This window comes from Phyllobates terribilis, unplaced genomic scaffold (assembly GCF_046119375.1).
Source record: "Phyllobates terribilis strain yellow unplaced genomic scaffold, ASM4611937v1 Scaffold_11__3_contigs__length_659146591, whole genome shotgun sequence".
Lineage (NCBI taxonomy): Eukaryota > Metazoa > Chordata > Amphibia > Anura > Dendrobatidae > Phyllobates > Phyllobates terribilis.
Window position 1 is genome coordinate 122,197,811 of NW_027362771.1, and position 18,617 is coordinate 122,216,427.

At 43.8% G+C, this 18,617-nt stretch overlaps 1 protein-coding gene across 1 annotated transcript in view; it reads left to right on the forward strand.

The window, feature by feature from the left end:
• LOC141165727 (dynein axonemal heavy chain 3-like) overlaps positions 1–18,617 on the forward strand; it is a 2,796,342-nt gene that overhangs the window by 1,333,008 nt on the left and 1,444,717 nt on the right. Inside the window, exons 36-37 of the mRNA XM_073651577.1 lie at positions 610–710; positions 4,381–4,495. Of these exons, the coding sequence (XP_073507678.1) occupies positions 610–710; positions 4,381–4,495 (216 nt within the window). The remainder of the gene's footprint in view (positions 1–609; positions 711–4,380; positions 4,496–18,617) is intronic.

Here is an 18,617-nt window from a genome sequence, read left to right on the forward strand (position 1 = left end):
TTGGCCTAAAACGGGAAAGGTTTATTCTGATTTCATGTCAGATATTGAGAAAAACATGCAAATGTGTATTTTTATATAGTATATGTAAACTTCTGGTTTCAACTGTATACTGTACTATCTAGTCTCTTTTAACCAAGTAGTACAATATGCCTAATGATTTAGTATCCATATCTGGTAAAATAGCAATTTGCTCCTCTTCTTCTCTAACTATGGTAAGTATCTTAGTTTTTATCTCTGGAAATCCAGTGGTTTTGACTTTATATTTAGTAAACCAATTGTTTTCATTGGTGTTCAATATTAATTCAGGAGATTGCCATTAGTTAAGTATACTAAATTGGTGAAACATTGTTTTTGTACCTGTCTCAAGTCTCCAATGATGAGAGAGAATCACTCTTTTGCAAACTTTTTCTTTATGTTGAGACATGAAGCTTAATGTGATCAGCCTGCTTATCTTTCATCTGCTATTCCTCCTATTCTGCCAAAATTGTTCCTTTTATTTAAAGGTTCTCTGGTCTAACAAGCTTATTACCCCACCCCTCTTATATATGAATTATTGTGCTGAATGTCGCATATATTGGTATTGAATTAATTATATTTTCAACAATTTAGCTTTGTCTGATGAGTGGAGAAATAATTCAAATGAGTCCTCAGCAAAACATGATTTTTGAGGTGCTAGATCTTGAGCAAGCATCTCCAGCTACAGTAAGTAGGTAAGAAAAGTCAAGATTGTTTTTACAATGAAAATATAATAGTGTATTCAGAATCAGAACAAATATCTATACATATACTATAGATACAGAATACTGTGTTTCAATTTATGTGTGATGGAATAATTTGTGTTTAAAGGGAACCTGTCAGGCATTTTAATAAGTAAAGTACAGACAGAGCTATATTTGAGCTGTCAAATTTATTAAAATGATACCTCAGGTGAAGAAATCCCTCTTGTATATTTTCTTTAAATATATTTTCTTTAATCTCTGTTTGCAGCTTCCATGTATTAATATTTTTGTGCATTTGGGCGGGCCTGTGGAAGATACTGTGGGTAGAGACTTCAGCTTTGTCCTGCCCCCCTCTGCTGTGTCTGGGTGTCTTTTTCTTCTTTATTTAAAATTTTTCACTGGCGCCGTCCTAGCCATGGGCGGCGCTTACACAGATTGAGCTCTTGGAAGTCTTTGAGAAAATGGCGCCAGCGGCTGCGCATGTGTAGATTGCTCAGTACCACAGCACCATTTTACTGAAGCCCACCATTAGATCTAACCGTGGACGTGCCACCCACAGCTAGAGCTGTGTGTTATTATACCTGACACATCTGCAGGTTTCTCTCAGCTTCCATCTCACAGGCCGACAGAGAAAAGTAAAAAATGTGTTTGCAAGAAGACAAATTTCATTTCTCCTGTTCAGTGTTACTTACCTCACACTGGTAACTCCTCCTTCATGTAAAATAAGCTCTGCAGGCAGAGTTATATTGCAGGCAGCATCTTCCCCATAGCCTGGAAGAAGTAATTTACATAACGTGATAAAAGATTATTTATCATTCAGGAGTCTACAATCTGTATGCTCATATTAATAGTTTAGATAGGTCAAATGTGTTAAAAGATTCCCTACAAAGCGAAGGAGCTTGATTTCACTCCCCAAACTGTTAATATGTGCATGCAAGTTTTGCAAAGAAAAGTCCACCCTTTCTTTTAAGCTAGCTAGTCAGTTCCTCCATTACCAATAAATCAATGTTTTAAATCAGTTTGCATTTGAAGCTGAAGTGCTTTGGAGAAAGCTGCTTTAGGTGATAAATAAGGCTGGGAAGACAGAGACTTGGCAAATGCTTTTTAATGTCCAAAGCATTTCAGTCTCATTTACATATTGATTCAAAGATTTCTCAGTAACGGAGGAAAGGATTGGCTTGCTAAATGTAAGGACGGACTTGCCTTTTCAAGAGTTACATGCACATATAAACAGTTTGATTGAGGGGGTGTGAAATCAAGCTGACAGTTTCTTTTTTAGTGTTACATCTTTTCAATATTTTTTCCTATATCACATTACTCCTACCCATGTATCATCTGCAACACAGACAAACTTGAATGGAACTATGTATAAAATTCCTATTTTTCATATCCTGCCAAAATGCTTCTGCCCATTTGTTTTCAAGATTGGCGGCTTCCTAGAGGTTAATGATATGCAATCACTTATTAAAGGTGTTGTCCGGCCACTATTCAAAATTTAGAGATGGACCTAACATAATGAAATCAGGCATATTCACCTGCTCTAACCCCTATGGATCTAATTCAGATTGCTTTATAGATCTGTGGTGGGGCTGAAAGCTATGAAGTCTCATTCTTTGGTCATCTGACCACGTATGCCTGGGATTGGTTACAGAAGTTGGGTTATTTAAACAATACGTTACAATGTGGTATCAAAAGCATGTCTATGTTTCTTAAAAATGATTTTGGAATCAATATTCTAGCCAACATTTTAAATGAATAAAAAGCATTAAAGGAAATACTTTGAAGTTGTTGTCCGGAATAAACTTTTGTCTAACCAAAGGCTTGTGGATGTATAAGATAATAAACAGTGCTGTCATTCACCCTCACCAGCTCTAAAGCTGCCTCTGCCACTTTACTCCAGTCATTGTAAATAGGTTGCAGCAATGACATCACATTGACAGAGCATGTGGTCGCTGCAGCCAATCACAGAAATCAGAGACTCACACTGTCTGCATAGGCAAAGTGATTGACCACAGTGATTATCTGCAGTGGTCAAGTGTGATGTTCAATGTGACATTACCGCTCTAGTTTATCAACAAAGACCAGGAAAGTGGCAGAGAAGCATCTCTGGACTTGGGAAGGCTGAGTGACAGCTCTGTTTATTATTATTAATAGTACATCTAGAAGTATTTAATTAAGCTAAAAGTTTACACTTGACAACCTATTTAACTCTATATATTATATGTATAGTTATTGGTATATTTGTATGAAAGGTTATATACAATATTTTTGTTATTTATTCAGAAGCAGGTTAAAGCCTTTTTACAATTATAATCCATGCAACACCTGCAATTTTCCAATAATCAATAAATCATCTAATCTAAGCTTTTCTAAGTGCATTGATGTTTTATATTAAAATTGTCTTCCTGTCTTACAATGTGATGAGATCAGTAATCCTATAATTAGCAAACCTTCATCGTGTTGAATCAATTGATTTGCTCCAGTGGACATTTTAATGTGCTTGTATTATTGTTTTCGGTTATATATCTAGGAAAAGAGAACCAAGTACTTTAATAAAACGGTAGAAAATAAGAGAATAATTTTACTAATTCTCATTTTGTTACATCACTTACTGAGGTTAAAGTAGTGTATACAGCTTTTCTACATTACCATTTAGTATATACTTCATTTAAATAACATCCTTTTATACACTGAATATTAGGATATTTTAAAATATTAGTTTTGCTGCCTGAAAGCAAATTCATCATATTTAGGAAAGTTTCAAAAATAGAGTAACATTTTATTTTTAGAAATTGTTGCCATTTAGGTATATACACTTCAAGAATAGATATACTAAATGTATGACATGCAGTATTAAAGGAAATTTTCTGGTTTCAAAATGCCCCCATATGTTCTGTATGGTAGTAAGAATAAAATGTATCACAATTAGTGTCCGGAGCTAAGCGCTGAACACAGACTTCTCCCAGAAGTCTGTTTTATTGTTCGGAGTTCCAGGGGAAGTTCGGGAGGGGAGAGAGAGGAATAGAGGGAGGGAGAGGAAGAGAAGGAAGGAGAGGGAGAATTTTCCAGCTCCAAAGTTCGGGGCCTCATTGTTTTCAATGGGGTTCGGGTTTAGGGTAAAGTTCGGGTCAAGTTCTGGTACCCGAACCGAATTTTGGACTAAAGTTGGTGTCAGGTACCAGAACCCGAACTTACATAGGTCCTCTCATCCTTAATCACAATATGTAAATGTGCAATTTATGATTAAAATCTATAGAATTTTTCACTTTTCCCTCATTACTGTTGTCAGAGCCCATATGTCTTTATTTACATACCTGTGTTATGGGGAACAACATGTCAGATGCATAGTCCAGGGCCCAGTCACATGTGGGCCCTGCAACAAAGTGTCATCAATAGTGATATCACTATAGTGTGACATGAATGGTCGGTTTGCTCATGTGGATAACCAACAATCAAACAATAGAAAAAAAGCAAAATTCCAATTGGAGTTCTAAAAGGTGGAAGTGAGGCAAACACTGCTTTTTTATGTCATGAATAAGATTAAAAACATTATAGACCAACAAAAGAGGTTTTCTAAATAAACAGTAGAAAATTTTTGAAGGGCTAACGGTTCAGGTCCCTTTAAACTATGTTTATATTTTCATGAAATTTTATTTTTTAGGTGTGGCATGATTTACATGGAAGCAAAAGATTTAGGATGGGAGCCACTAACTGAGTCATGGATAACTGCAAACCTTCCAGCACTACTTTCTGCAGAAGAGAGCCAGATTGTGCAGGTATTACCAGTGTTTACCATATTAACGCTTGAAGGAAAAAAAATATTTTCTCATACAGACTAAACAATTTTTTGCTTCTTAACCACAGTCGGCATTTCAACCTATAATAAATAACCCAGGCTGCAGACAGGACATTTTTTCTTTATTTTGATACCCTTACAGAAGTAATCATGCCTCCTGTCAGATGCTCTACAGATAAAGACAAATGCTCTGCTTTGCAAGACTGTCTACGCATTTTACTGAAAACAATGAAATGCGTGATAGCTGGATATTTGGAGAATACCATTTGTCTTGTCATGTGTACTAGAATGGCCAAACCACAAGAATAAAAAAGGAAACTGTTAAAATTTGCATCATGTCATTTCAAATAAGTTATTTTATAACTTAATTCTGACTATTTAAAATTAGCACATTAAATATGTGGATTGGACGGAGTCAAAATGTTATGTTTATCTTATTTTTTCTTCCTTATCTGTTCCAATGGCGTTTGTGGTGTTGATTTTGGAAAGGTGGTTCTTAATGCTTTTGCATTGCATTTTTGTGTTTTTGACTAATTCTTTTACTGATACTAAAAAATGAAATAAGTCATATTTATCTATCTATCTATCTATCTATCTATCTATCTATCTATCTATCTATAGATATAGATATATAGATATAGATATGTATATATCGACATTTATATATATCTGTATAAAAGTAACTTATTTTACATATACTTACATAAGTAATTATATATGTAAAAATGTAAATTTACATCTATCTATCTATATCTATACAATATTTTTTGTTGGGGTATAGCATGTGTTGCTTTTACATCCGACAGTTGGTATATAAAATCATAGTAGGTATATAAAAACATGCGTGTATTCAAAAGCAATGATCATTTTTATTGATATAGAGTATATATTATATATAGTGATGAGCGAGCATGCTCGCTACTGCTCGGTGCTCGCCCGAGCATCTCACTTCTCGAGATGCTCGGCGCTCGCCGAGTATTTCCGGGTTGCTCTGATGGGAACTCGGGTCCCCTCCCTGTATGTTTGGCGCTCTTTAGAAAGTCAAGGAACATGCAGGGATTGCCTGCCATGCACTGTAATGCCGTAGCCATGTTGGTTGTGGGCATTACAGTGATTGGCTGGCCGCACAGCGTCATCAGGACTATATCAGACCTGGCGCCGCCATGCTCGTCACAGTCACTCCGGATCAGACAGTGTAGGGAGAGCTGCTGCTGTGTCAGGGAGAGATTTGATTGTGTATTAGGTAGTGTAGGGAGAAAAACCATACATCACACATATCCATCTTAACAAACAGTCCTTCTGAGGACTAATCCATCTGCAGAGATATCAGGCAGGCAGGGTGTATAGGCAGGCAGTATATATAGCTGACTGCAGTGCATATAGCACGAGAGGCTCCATTCCAATTCTGCCTTCTGCTGCTGTTAGATATTTCTATACAAAGGCCCAGGTCTCAGGGGCCAGGAATACTTTTCTTTGGATCTTAATCCTCATTATTTGCTTAAAAAGCAATCCAGAGAACACCGGTTTTTCTGCGCCACTTGCTTGTTGGCACTGCAGAATACAGCCAGGTCGTTTCCATATTAGAGCGCTAGAAATCCAGCTATTTAAAACTCTGTTTTCTCCGTCAAACGGATCACATATACGTTGTCAGAAAATACTGCAATTTCTGGCCTCCATTAAAAATTTCCTTTAGTGTGTCATTGAAGCAATTCACCGCAGTTTGCTGTTCAAACTACTTACCTACAGGCCAGGTATTTAAAACTGTGTTTTCTCCATCAAACGGATCACATATACGTTGTCAGAAAATACTGCCATTTCTGGCCTCCATTAAAAGTTTCCTTTAGTGTGTCATTGAAGCAATTCACCGCAGTTTGCTGTTCAAACTACTTACCTACAGGCGAGGTATTTAAAACTCTGTTTTCTCTATCACACGGATCACATATAAGTTCGCTCCAAACTCAGTCATTTGTAGTGAGCGTGGAAGATACTATCCTCCATTTAAAATGGGCAAGGCACGTGGCAAGGGACGGGGAACTTGACGTGATGGTAATGGTGCATGCAGAGGCAGAGGAAAATGCCGTGGGCAAGCCGAAATTGTGCCACAACAAACACCCACATCTTCTCGCCTGACCTTCCTGAACCAATTTCTAGGGGACCGCAGCACACCAATATTGAAGCCAGAGCAGTGTCAAAAGGTTGTTGGTTGGATAGCGGATAATGCTTCCAATCACTTTGCCACCACCACCACCACCCAGTCTTCCACACGGTCAAGTCTCAGTAGCCGTGAGTCTGGACCGCATACTCCTCACCCTGATCCTCCTTCCTCCCACCATGCAGAGTACCCAGAGACAGCTGATCCCACACTTGGACACTCTGAAGAGCTGTTCACTTTTCCATTTATAGATTCGGGCCTCTCGCCCAGTCCACTTGAAGCGGGGGTAGAGGAGATTGCGTGTAGCGATGCCCAAATATTTGAGCAGCCACGGTCACACGAAGGCGATGGTTGGAAAGTGTCACAAGAGGTGGACGATGATGAGATACAATTGCCAGAAAGTCAGGAGGAGGACCAGGGTGCGGAAGTGGAAGATGAGGTGGTGGATGATATAGTAACTGACCCAACCTGGCAGGAGGACATGCAGAGCGAGGACAGCAGCACACAGGGGAAGGGAGGCAGAGCACCCCAACAGGCAGGAAGAAGCAGTGTGGTGGCCGCAGACAGAAGGCAGGCAACCTTTCCCCGTAACACCAACACGAAGGAAGTTGTCAGTACAACTGTTTGGTCTTCCCGAGTCTGGTTGTTTTTTAAAGACTCTTCCGATAACCCCAAAAAAGGCCATTTACACCACCTACCAGGCCAGTATCAGCAGGGGTGGCAAAACGACCAGCCTGACCACCACCAGCAACGTCAGGCACATGGCAGCAAAGCACCCGACTTTGTGGGCCAAACCCCAGGGTCCAGGAACAGTGTCTGCGGGAGGCATCATTGCTTCTTCCGCTGTTGTGCATGCAAGCCAATCCCCTGTCCATGGGGCATGCGAAGATGCCTCCTACCCTGCACCTGTCGTTGCACACTCTCAAGTAGCAGCATCAGGAAGCATGTCCATGTCCTTGACCCAGTGCAGCATTCAGTTGTCCATACCCCAGTACTTGGAACGCAAGCGCAAATATGCAGCCAACACCCCACAGGCCACACTACTAAATTCTCACATTTCACGACTGCTTGCACTTGAAATGTTGCCATTTAGGCTCGTGGAGACGGAAGCATTCCGCAACCTAATGGTGGCGGCCGTCCCTCAGTACTTGGTCACCAGCCGCCACTATTTCTCCCGGTGTGCCATCCCCGCATTACACAAGCACGTGTCCCAAAACATTAGCCGCGCTCTCAACAACGTAGTTATCAGTAAAGTCCACCTAACCACGGACATGTGGACAAGTGCTTGTGGGCAGGGACGGTACATCTCGCTGATGGCACACTGGGTTAACAAAGTGGATGCCGGGACCCAGTCGGACCTTGGGATGGAACACCTCCTCCCGACGCCAAGGATTGCGGGCCCTAGGTCAATCAGGATTGCCCCCACGGTCTACAGCTCCTGCACCTCATTCTCCTCAGCCTCCTCCTCCTCTTCAGCCTCCATCTCGAAAATGACCACATCAGTCACAAGCTGGAAGCACTGCAGCAGTGCCTCGGCCAAGCAGCAACAGGTTGTGCTGAAGCTAATATGCTTAGGTGAAAAACCACACAATGCTGAAGAGTTGTGGACAGCTCTGAAAGAGCAGGCAGATCTGTGGCTCACAACGCTGAACCTACAGCCAGGCATGGTCATGTGTGACAATGGCCAGAACCTGGTGGAGGCTCTGAGGCGAGCTCACACACGTACCATGCCTGGCCCATGTGCTTAACCTCGTGGTTCAGCTGTTTCTCAAATCCTACCCGGAGCTGCCGGATCTGCTTTCTAGTACGCCGCCTGTGTGCCCATTTTAGAAAGTCAGCTACAGCTTCCGCCGCCCTTGCCATGTTTCAGCAGCGTTTGCTGCTTCCGGCTGACAGACTGGTGTGTGATGTCCCCACGTGTTGGATCTCTACACTGCAGATGTTGGGAAGGATTTGTGAGCAGAAGAGGGCAGTTATTGAGTACGAGCATCAACAAGGCCATCAGTGTTCAGTTCAGACTCCAGACATAAGACCTCACGAGTGGACATGGATGTCAGACATATGTACCATCCTCCAAAACTTTGAGGACTCCACTAAGATGGTGAGCAGCGATGATGCTATAATTAGCATCACCATCCCGCTTCTCTGTCTTCTGAAACGCTCTCTGCTCACAATCAAAGAAGATGCATTGCAGGCGGAGCACGATGAGATGGAGCAAGGAACCTTACAGGGTGATTACACACAGCCAAGCCTCATCTCATCCAAACGTGGATTGGGTGACAATGAGGAAGCTGAGGAGGAGGAAGGACAGGAGCTAGTTTCATGCACTATAGACGGTACTACCTGCACAGCTGTCATACCGTCTGTTCCGCGTGGATGGCCAGAGGACAGAGAGGAGGAGGAGGAGAGTAGGGTCAATCATCCTCTCATTGAGGACACGGAAGTCTTGCCTGTTAGTAGTCTGGCATGCATGGCTGAGTTTATGTTACGCTGCCTTTCCCATGACCCTAACGTTCTCAAAATTTTGGGTGACAGTCATTACTGGTTGGTGACACTTCTAGACCCACGCTACAAGGAGAACTTTATGTCTCTTATTTCTGAGGCAGACAGGTCTACAAAAATGGGGCAGTACCAGAAGGCCCTTGTTGCAGAACTATTAAAAAAATTCCCATCTGAAAACGCTGGCAGCAGAGGGCACACTTCGTTGGACAACCAAGGAGTACAGGCGAGAGAGACATAACTTCAATCCAGCAGAGGCAGGGCAACACTGTCAAAGTTCTGGGAGAGTTTTCTCAGACCCTCCCATCGCACAGGCCCTGAGGCTTGGGGTACTCTTACATGGAGTGCAAAGTTTGGGAAGATGCTGAGGGAGTACCTTGCCGGCCATACAAACATCCTCCGTGATTCCTCTGTGTCTTATAATTATTAGGTATCCAAGCTGGATACGTGGAATGAACTGGCTCTCCATGCATTGGAGGTCCTGGCCTGCCCTGCGCCAGCGTTTTATCAGAGGGGGATTTAGTGCCGCTGGTGGAATTATAACTGAAAAGTGTATCCGCCTATCAACTGAAAATGCTGACAGGCTGACTCTTATAAAAATGAACAAAGGCTGGATTGGGCCAGACTTCTCAACACCACCGAATAATAGCAGCGTAAAATAAACTTAAATCCAGTGTTTTTCTAGGGAGGTGTATTCCCATGCACCTTTTCACACCCACACATGGGTATATGCGTCCTGATTTTGTCTATTTGCTCTTGTCCTCCTCCTTCTCCTCATCCTCCACCACCATATCACCAGGGTGACCGTGGTCCGTCATGCAACACCCTCAAAAATTTTTAAAGGGTGTTTATGATGCCCGTAAAAACAATTTTTTATACAGTATGTTCATGTATACCCCCCATGGGTAAATGTTTTTCAGCCCATACACTTGCATGGGCATTACAATTATAGGAGGCCCGCTCCTTTCTAATGGGAACATTTTTTTATGAGGCCCTCCTCCACGTCTCTTCCAAGGGGCATTGAAGTGCCTCCAAATTTTTGGCAGCCCTGGCATTCACTGCATAGGCCAACACTATGGGAGTAGTGTTGAGCCACCCCAGTAGTGATCGGGTTCGGTTCGGTTAGTCAAACACCGGCATGTTCACCGAACGGTTCGTCGAACACCGTTTAAACCAATGGCAGGTAAACAAAAACACATAGAAACACCTTCAAAAAAAGTCCAAAAGCTGACAAACTGCTCAGAAGACACAACTAACACATGGAAAAGTGACAAGTACATATAGTCATGCGAAAAGAAAAGAGGTGGAGGAGTAAAAGGAGGAGGAGACACAGATATAGGCATGTCATGCCCTTCTAAAATCAAGAAAGGCTGGAGTAAAAATCTAAAATCAGCCTGCCAACACCCTGACATCGTGACAAGAAAATTAAAAAAATAAATATCTTTAAGTAGAATGGCGGTTCCATTCAGAACACTTTGCTTACAAGATGTAGTTGTATCCCTGTTGGGAGTCGTGCCAAAAACGGTACCCAATACATTCGGACTAATCCACCATTTGTTATCCAAGATGCAGGTCAGTAAATGACAACATCGACGCGGAACCAAGTACAGTAGTATATACTGTACCTCCTTTGACAAGGCAATCAGGCGGGTCAAGAAGTTGGGAAGGGGCACCCTAATGGCCAAAACAGACATTGAGGGGGGGTTCCGGTTACTTACTACTAGAGATGAGCGGTGTTCGACTTGAACTGTTTGCCAATTTCAAATTCGAGCTGTTTTGGGCGGTGTTCGAGTCGTTCGACGAACTCGAACGATTTGCAAAAAATTCGGCTGTTCGAGGTTATGTTCGATAACTGTTCGTGCACCAAAAGCGTAACTGGATTTTTTCACAGTAATACTGTTAATTAGTGATGAGCGAGCATGCTCGCCACTGCTCGGTACTCGCCCGAGCATCTCAGTACTCGAAATGCTTGGAGCTCGCCGAGTACTTTCGAGATGCTCGGGCGGGAGCTCGGGTCCCCGTCCTGCATGTCTGGCGCTATTTAGAGCACCAATCATGGAGGGATTGTCTGCCACTCACTGTAATGCCACAGCCATGGTGGTTGTGGCATTACAGTGGTTGCCCAAATCGATGGGAACAGTGCTCACAGTGAAACATGAAAAGCCGGCAATTCAGCAGCGGCATACACCGGTACCGACAATTTAGAACAGAAAGAATAGAGCATCACACATAGATTAGATAGATAGAAACATGTCAGTCACATATATAATAAGTACAGTGACAGTGTTGGTTACTGTACTTGTCATTTAGTGTTAAAATAAAGGATTTATTAAAAAAAAAATAGGCGTGGGGTTCCCCGTAATTTTAGTCTCTAGCGGTGGTTAAGCAGACGGCTGGGGCAGATGTTTGAAGCCTGGGAAGGGGGTAATACCCACAGAGCTTCCCAGGCTACTAATATCAGACCCCAGCTGAATACCTAGCCTTTACTAGCTATTAAAATGGGAGACCCAAAAAAAAATTACGTGGGGTCCCCCCTATTTTAATAGCTGGCAAAGGCTAGGCAGACAGCTGGGGGCTGATATTAATAGCCCAGGATGGGTGCCATGAATATTGCCCCCCTCCCAGGCTAGAAACACCGGCCGTCAGCTGCCCCAGAAATGGCGCATCCATAGGATGTGCCAATTCTGGCACTTAGCCTCGCTCTTCCCACTGCCCTGTAGCGGTGGCAGTGGGGTAATAGGGTTGGGGTTGATGTCAGATTATAATGCTAGCTGACATCAAGCCCAGGTTAGTAATGGAGAGGCGTCTATAAGACACCCCCATTACTAACCCCATAGTCAAAGTTAAAAAAAACACAAACACCCAGAATAAAGTCCTTTAATTGAAATAAAGACACATTCCTTTAATGTTCTAAATTAAACCCTACTTATTGTTAGAGATGAGCGTTGTTCGACTCGAACTGTTCACCAATCTCAAATTCGAGCTGTTTTGGGCGGTGTGCGAGCCGTTCTGCGAACACGAACGATTTGAGAAAAATTCGGCTGTTCGAGGTTATGTTCGATAACTGTTCGTGCACCAAAATCATAACTGGATTTTTTCTCAGTAATGATGAAAATTAATGTTAATATACAGTTTGAGTGTACAGCGGGGCGGGGAGAGGGGCAGGGGATGGATCTCTGCAGGAATAATGAAGATCTCCTTTTTTTTTCTCTTTCCCGCATTTACAGTGGGGAGGTGCAATCTGTCAGCCTATCAGCAGTGCACACACGGAGCGAAGTGCTTTTTTTCACACAAGCAAGGTCATGTGTCATTGGCAGTGTATGTCATATGTCCTTGCCCTATAAGACCCAGCCATTTTCCCCGTCGCCACCATTTTCTCACTGCTGCAGCTGCGTGTTAGACGGCACCGCTGTTGCTGTGTGTGCTATACCTTGTTAATTTCAAGCCAATTTTCGCACAAATCTACAGATAGCTTGGGAGTAGGGAATAGTTGTGATTGCAGTCCTTTTAACGACTACGTTACATCATTTCATACGACTTTTATCAGGCAGGTCTGTGCTCTTAAATAGATAGGTTGGGAGTAAAGACTAATTGTAATTGCAGTCCTTTTCAGTGCTAGGTTACATCAGTTCCTATCACTTTTTGCCAGGCAGGTCTGTGCCAGTGCTGTGCAAGTTTTTTTCACAGCATTTGGCTGAATCTAGCAAAGCTAATCCTTTTTGGCATATTGCAGAGTGTGTTAGTCAGTGGAGTAGCCTATCTGTGTTGCAAGATACACCACCTGTGTATAGAATACCAATTTTTTTACTGCACCTAGTGAAGTAAAACCTTTTGGGCATAGCATCATTCTATTAGTCCATCTATACTGACCTCCATCAGGTTGCAAATTGAATATAATTTTTTTCTGCATCTAGCTCTGAAAAAATATTTGGCCTTCTAGCTGTGTGTGGGACTTGATCTATTAGTCTATCTATACTGACCTCCATAAGGTTGCAAATTGAATATAATTTTTTTCTGCATCTAGCTCTGAAAAAATATTTGGGCTTCTAGCTGTGTGTGGGACTTGTTCTATTAGTCCATCTATACTGACCTCCATAAGGTTGCAAGTTGAATATAAATTTTTTCTGCATCCAGCTCTGAAAAAATATTTGGCCTTCTAGCTGTGTGTGGGACTTGTTCTATTAGTCCATCTATACTGACCTCCATCACGTTGCAAATTGAATATAATTTTTCTCTGCATCTAGCTCTGAAAAAATATTTGGCCTTCTAGCAGTGTGTGGGACTTGTTCTATTAGTCCATCTATACTGACCTCCATCAGGTTGCAAACTGAATAGAAGTTTTTTCTGCATCTACCTCTGAAAAAATATTTGGCCTTCTAGCAGTGTGTGGGACTTTCTCTATTAGTCCATCTATACTGACCTCCATCAGGTTGCAAATGAAAAATAATTTTTATCTGCATCTAGCTCTGAAAAAATATTTGGCCTTCTAGCAGTGTGTGGGACTTTCTCTATTAGTCCATCTATACTGACCTCCATCAGGTTGCAAATTAAAAATAATTTTTATCTGCATCTAGCTCTGAAAAAATATTTGGCCTTCTAGCAGTGTGTGGGACTTGTTCTATTAGTCCATCTATACTGACCTCCATCAGGTTGCAAATTCAAAATAATTTATTGTCTGCATCTAGCTCTGAAAAAATATTTGGCCTTCTAGCAGTGTGTGGGACTTGTTCTATTAGTCCATCTATACTGACCTCCATCAGGTTGCAAATGAAAAATAATTTTTATCTGCATCTAGCTCTGAAAAAATATTTGGCCTTCTAGCAGTGTGTGGGACTTTCTATATTAGTCCATCTATACTGACCTCCATCAGGTTGCAAATTAAAAATAATTTTTATCTGCATCTAGCTCTGAAAAAATATTTTTCCTTCTAGCAGTGTTTGCGACTTGTTCTATTAGTCCATCTATACTGACCTCCATCAGGTTGCAAATTGAATATCATTTTTTTCTGCATCTAGCTCTGAAAAAATATTTGGCCTTCTAGCAGTGTGTGGGACTTTCTCTATTAGTCCATCTATACTGACCTTCATCAGGTTGCAAATTGAAAATAATTTTTATCTGCGTCTAGCTCTGAAAAAATATTTGACCTTCTAGCAGTGTGTGGGACTTTCTCTATTAGTCCATCTATACTGAACTCCATCAGGTTGCAAATTCAAAAATTTTTTTGTCTGCATCTAGCTCTGAAAAATTATTTGGCCTTCTAGCAGTGTGTGGGACTTTCTCTATTAGTCCATCTATACTGACCTCCATCAGGTTGCAAATGAAAAATAATTTTTTTCTGCATCTAGCTCTGAAAAAATATTTGTCCTTCTAGCAGTGTGTGGGACTTTCTCTATTAGTCCATCTATACTGACCTCCATCAGGTTGCAAATTAAAAATAATTTTTATCTGCATCTAGCTCTGAAAAAATATTTGGCCTTCTAGCAGTGTGTGGGACTTTCTCTATTAGTCCATCTATACTGACCTCCATCAGGTTGCAAATTAAAAATAATTTTTATCTGCATCTAGCTCTGAAAAAATATTTGGCCTTCTAGCAGTGTGTGTGACTTTCTCTATTAGTCCATCTATACTGACCTCCATCAGGTTGCAAATTCAAAATAATTTTTTGTCTGCATCTAGCTCTGAAAAAATATTTGACCTTCAAGCAGTGTGTGGGACTTTCTCTATTAGTCCATCTATACTGACCTCCATCAGGTTGCAAATTAAAAATAATTTTTATCTGCATCTAGCTCTGAAAAAATATTTGGCCTTCTAGCAGTGTGTGGGACTCATTGTATTAGGCCATCTATACCAAGCTCCACCAGCTTTTAAATTAATAATAATTTTTAGCTGCATCTAGCCCTGAAAATAATTTTTCTTCCCAATAGTGGTAGCAATAGAAATACGGGGCGCGCGCCTGGCTTACAAAAATATACGCTTCATAACAAAAAACACCAGCCTAGCGCACTGCATTAATAAGATGGCATCATCGTCTCTCCCAGTGCTAGGCCTACTACCCAGGCTAGCATTCCTGTGCCTAAAACACAATGTATGGGTCCGCGCTAGTCACTATGCTGAGGGGTCTAAAGCTGCTGCTAACGCTTTATAACAATTCAATTGGCAGATTTTCACAGAGCTCTTCCACAACGCCCACCCATCGGGCAACAGTTGCCCACCTTCCCTATGGGATCTAGTGGCGAATAGTTGATGCCATTAATCAGAGCGTCAGTTGCCCCGTCGATGTGTCAAGCATACGGTAAGGCATGGGAAGAGTGGACATGACTAGTAGCAGGCAGACGGGTTGACCAATGTGAACAAGCCAGATCACAAGTCACCATAGAATTTCTCCACCAGCTAATTATGAGGGCATATCAGGGGCTTCAGCGCAGCGGTGTCTGACCGGAGTAGCATTTCACTTCCAACTACTGAATTGGGGAGATGTGACAAAGGTTCATCATCAGACAATCCATAAAAGGGTGGAAAAGGGGTCAGCCAAGTCAGGAGTGTAGACGTCCCATAGCGTGTCACTAAAACTGATTTCTCACATCATATCCCTAACACCATTGACATGACACTAACAATTTGAAGCAACACTACTGTCTACTGCATTTGTGATCGCCTTCTTCGGGGCGCTATGCATAAGAAAATTAGTCCCTCAATCCAAAATTACCACCAGTGGAGGCTTATTACACCAGGACGTAGTCATAGCCAATAATGCAATACGTCTACGCATACACAAATCGAAAACGGTTCCAGCGGGCAGGGGCACTTGGGTACTTCTACAACCCACAAACGGTACACTGAGTCGGGTAACAATAGTAAAAACATATCTAACCATCAGATCACAAAGTAATTTCTTCCTATCACACCTTGATGGAATGCCATTATCAAGATACCAGTTCCAAGCTATATTTAATAAATGCATAACATCGGCAGGGAACCACCCCAAAGATTACGGGACACACTCATTCCGCATAGGCGTGGCCACGGAAGCAGCAAGAGCAGGACTGTCAGAAACGGAAGTTCATAGGATAGGGAGATGGCGATCCACGTGTTTGGCAAGATACATGTAACGGGTCTGGGAGGCGGAACCTCTGAGTTGCTATACAAGGGGGCGGTCCTTGTAAGGGAGCGGGTGGCGACCAGGGAAGACGGGCAGGCAGTCACAGCAGGTGACCGGGACAGTCTCTGAGTGAACGGGCTGGAGGTCATGGCAAGTGACCGGGGCAGTCTCTGGATGAACGGGCAGGAGGTCACGGCAAGTGACCGGGGCAGTCTCTGGGTAAAGGGTAGGTACGACCTATGAATGCAGAGCCTCCCGGTAGGCTAGCAGGCAGATGGTTGATGTGTGCTCCCAGGTGAGCAAGCGAGAGTCTCTGGATAGGTAGGTGGTCACAGCACGTGACGGCGGAGCCTCCAGGTAGGCTAGCAGGCAGGTAACAGGTGTGTGCTCCCAGGTGAGCGGGCAGGAGTCTCTGGAATGGCCGGTGGTCACAGCACGTGACGGCGGAGCCTCCAGGTAAGCTAGCAGGCAGGTAACAGGTGTGCGCTCCCAGGTGAGTGGGCAGGAGTCTCTGGAATGGCAGGTGGTCACAGCAAGTGACGGCGGAGCCTCCAGGTAGGCTAGCAGGCAGGTAACAGGTGTGCGCTCCCAGGTGAGCGGGCAGGAGTCTCTGGAATGGCAGGTGGTCACAGCACGTGACGGCGGAGCCTCCAGGTAGGCTAGCAGGCAGGTAGCTGATGTGCGCTCCCAGGTGAGCGGGCAAGCTGGTCCATAGACAGACTGACAGGAGTTGGAGGGCAGACCGTCAGACCTCAGGCTAGCAGGCAGGTAGCAGAGGAGCGCTCCCAGGTGAGCGGGCAAGCTGGTCCTTAGACAGACTGACAGGAGTTGGTAGGCAGACCGTCGGACCTCAGGCTAGCAGGCAGGTAAGTAGAATATCAGGCAGGAATCAGACAGCAAACTGGCAGGAATCTGGCAGGTAACTGGCAACGGGACCTGAGGGCTGAAGCAGAGTAGTGAACAGTGCAACAACATTGCTCGGGCACCTCCATTTTGGTGGAGGTGCCTTATATATGGTGAAGTCCTCCGGCCATTGGCCGGGGACTCCTTAGGACGGCGCGCGCGGCCCCTTTAAGAGGGAGGGAGCGTACGCGCGCCCTAAGCACAGTGGCCGGGAAGGAGCACGCGCTGCCAGCAGAGCGGGAGGAGGACGCCGGGCTAGGAGCAGAGAGGTGAGGGGAACAGCGTCCCTGCCTAGCAGAGGGCAGGGACGCCGGCGCTACAGTACCCCCCCTTTAGGCCCCCCCTTTTTTAGGCCATACAGAAATTTAGCTAGGATGAGAGGGGCATGGATGTTCTCCCGGGGCTCCCACGTTCTCTCCTCAGGACCAAACCCCTTCCAATCTACTAGAAAAAAGGTCTTTCCTCTTACCCTTTTGGTGGCAAGAATGTTCTCTACCTCAAACTCGTCCTCAGCAGAAACCGGAGCAGGAGGCGTACCTGTAGACTTGGAAAAAGAGTTAAGTACCACAGGTTTGAGGAGAGATACATGGAAGGAGTTAGGGATCCGTAAGTTGGCCGGGAGTTTCAATTTATAGGCCACCGGGTTAATCTGACTGATGACCTCCAGAGGACCGATGAACCGAGGCCCTAACTTGTAAGAAGGTATCTTGAGTCGGACATATTTAGATGAGAGCCAGACTTTATCTCCAGGACTAAATTGTGGAGGATCCAGGCGTTTTTTGTCAGCGTGTCTTTTCATCCGTTCGGACGACTGAAGGAGTGCGGATCGGGTACTCTCCCAAATGGAGGAAAATTTGCTAACGAGAGATTCCGCAGCCGGGTTGTCCACAGAGGTGGAGACAGGAAAAGGAATCCGAGGATGCTGACCGAAGACTACAAAAAATGGGGATTTGGAGGAGGATTCGCTCTCGTGATTGTTGTAAGAGAACTCGGCCCATGGTAGGAGATCCACCCAGTCTGAATGATGGGCATTAACGAAGTGCCGGAGGTAACTGGTCAGGTTCTGATTGATCCGCTCCACTTGACCATTGGACTGTGGGTGGTAAGCGGAAGAGAAGTCCAGGGTGACGTCTAGCAGTTTACAAGTGGCTCTCCAGAAGCGTGAGGTGAACTGTACCCCACGATCCGACACAATGCGGAGGGGCAGGCCATGAAGACGAAAGATGTGACGAATAAAGTCTTTAGCTAGCTCGGGTGCAGACGGGAGGCCTGGCAGGGGAACGAAATGAGCCATCTTGGAGAAGCGGTCAGCGACCACCCAAATGACCGTACAACCGGCAGAGACTGGGAGGTCAGTTATAAAGTCCATTGCTATATGCTGCCAGGGGGCAGCAGGTACAGAAAGCGGAAGGAGGCGACCGGCTGGCAGATGTCTCGGAACCTTGTTGC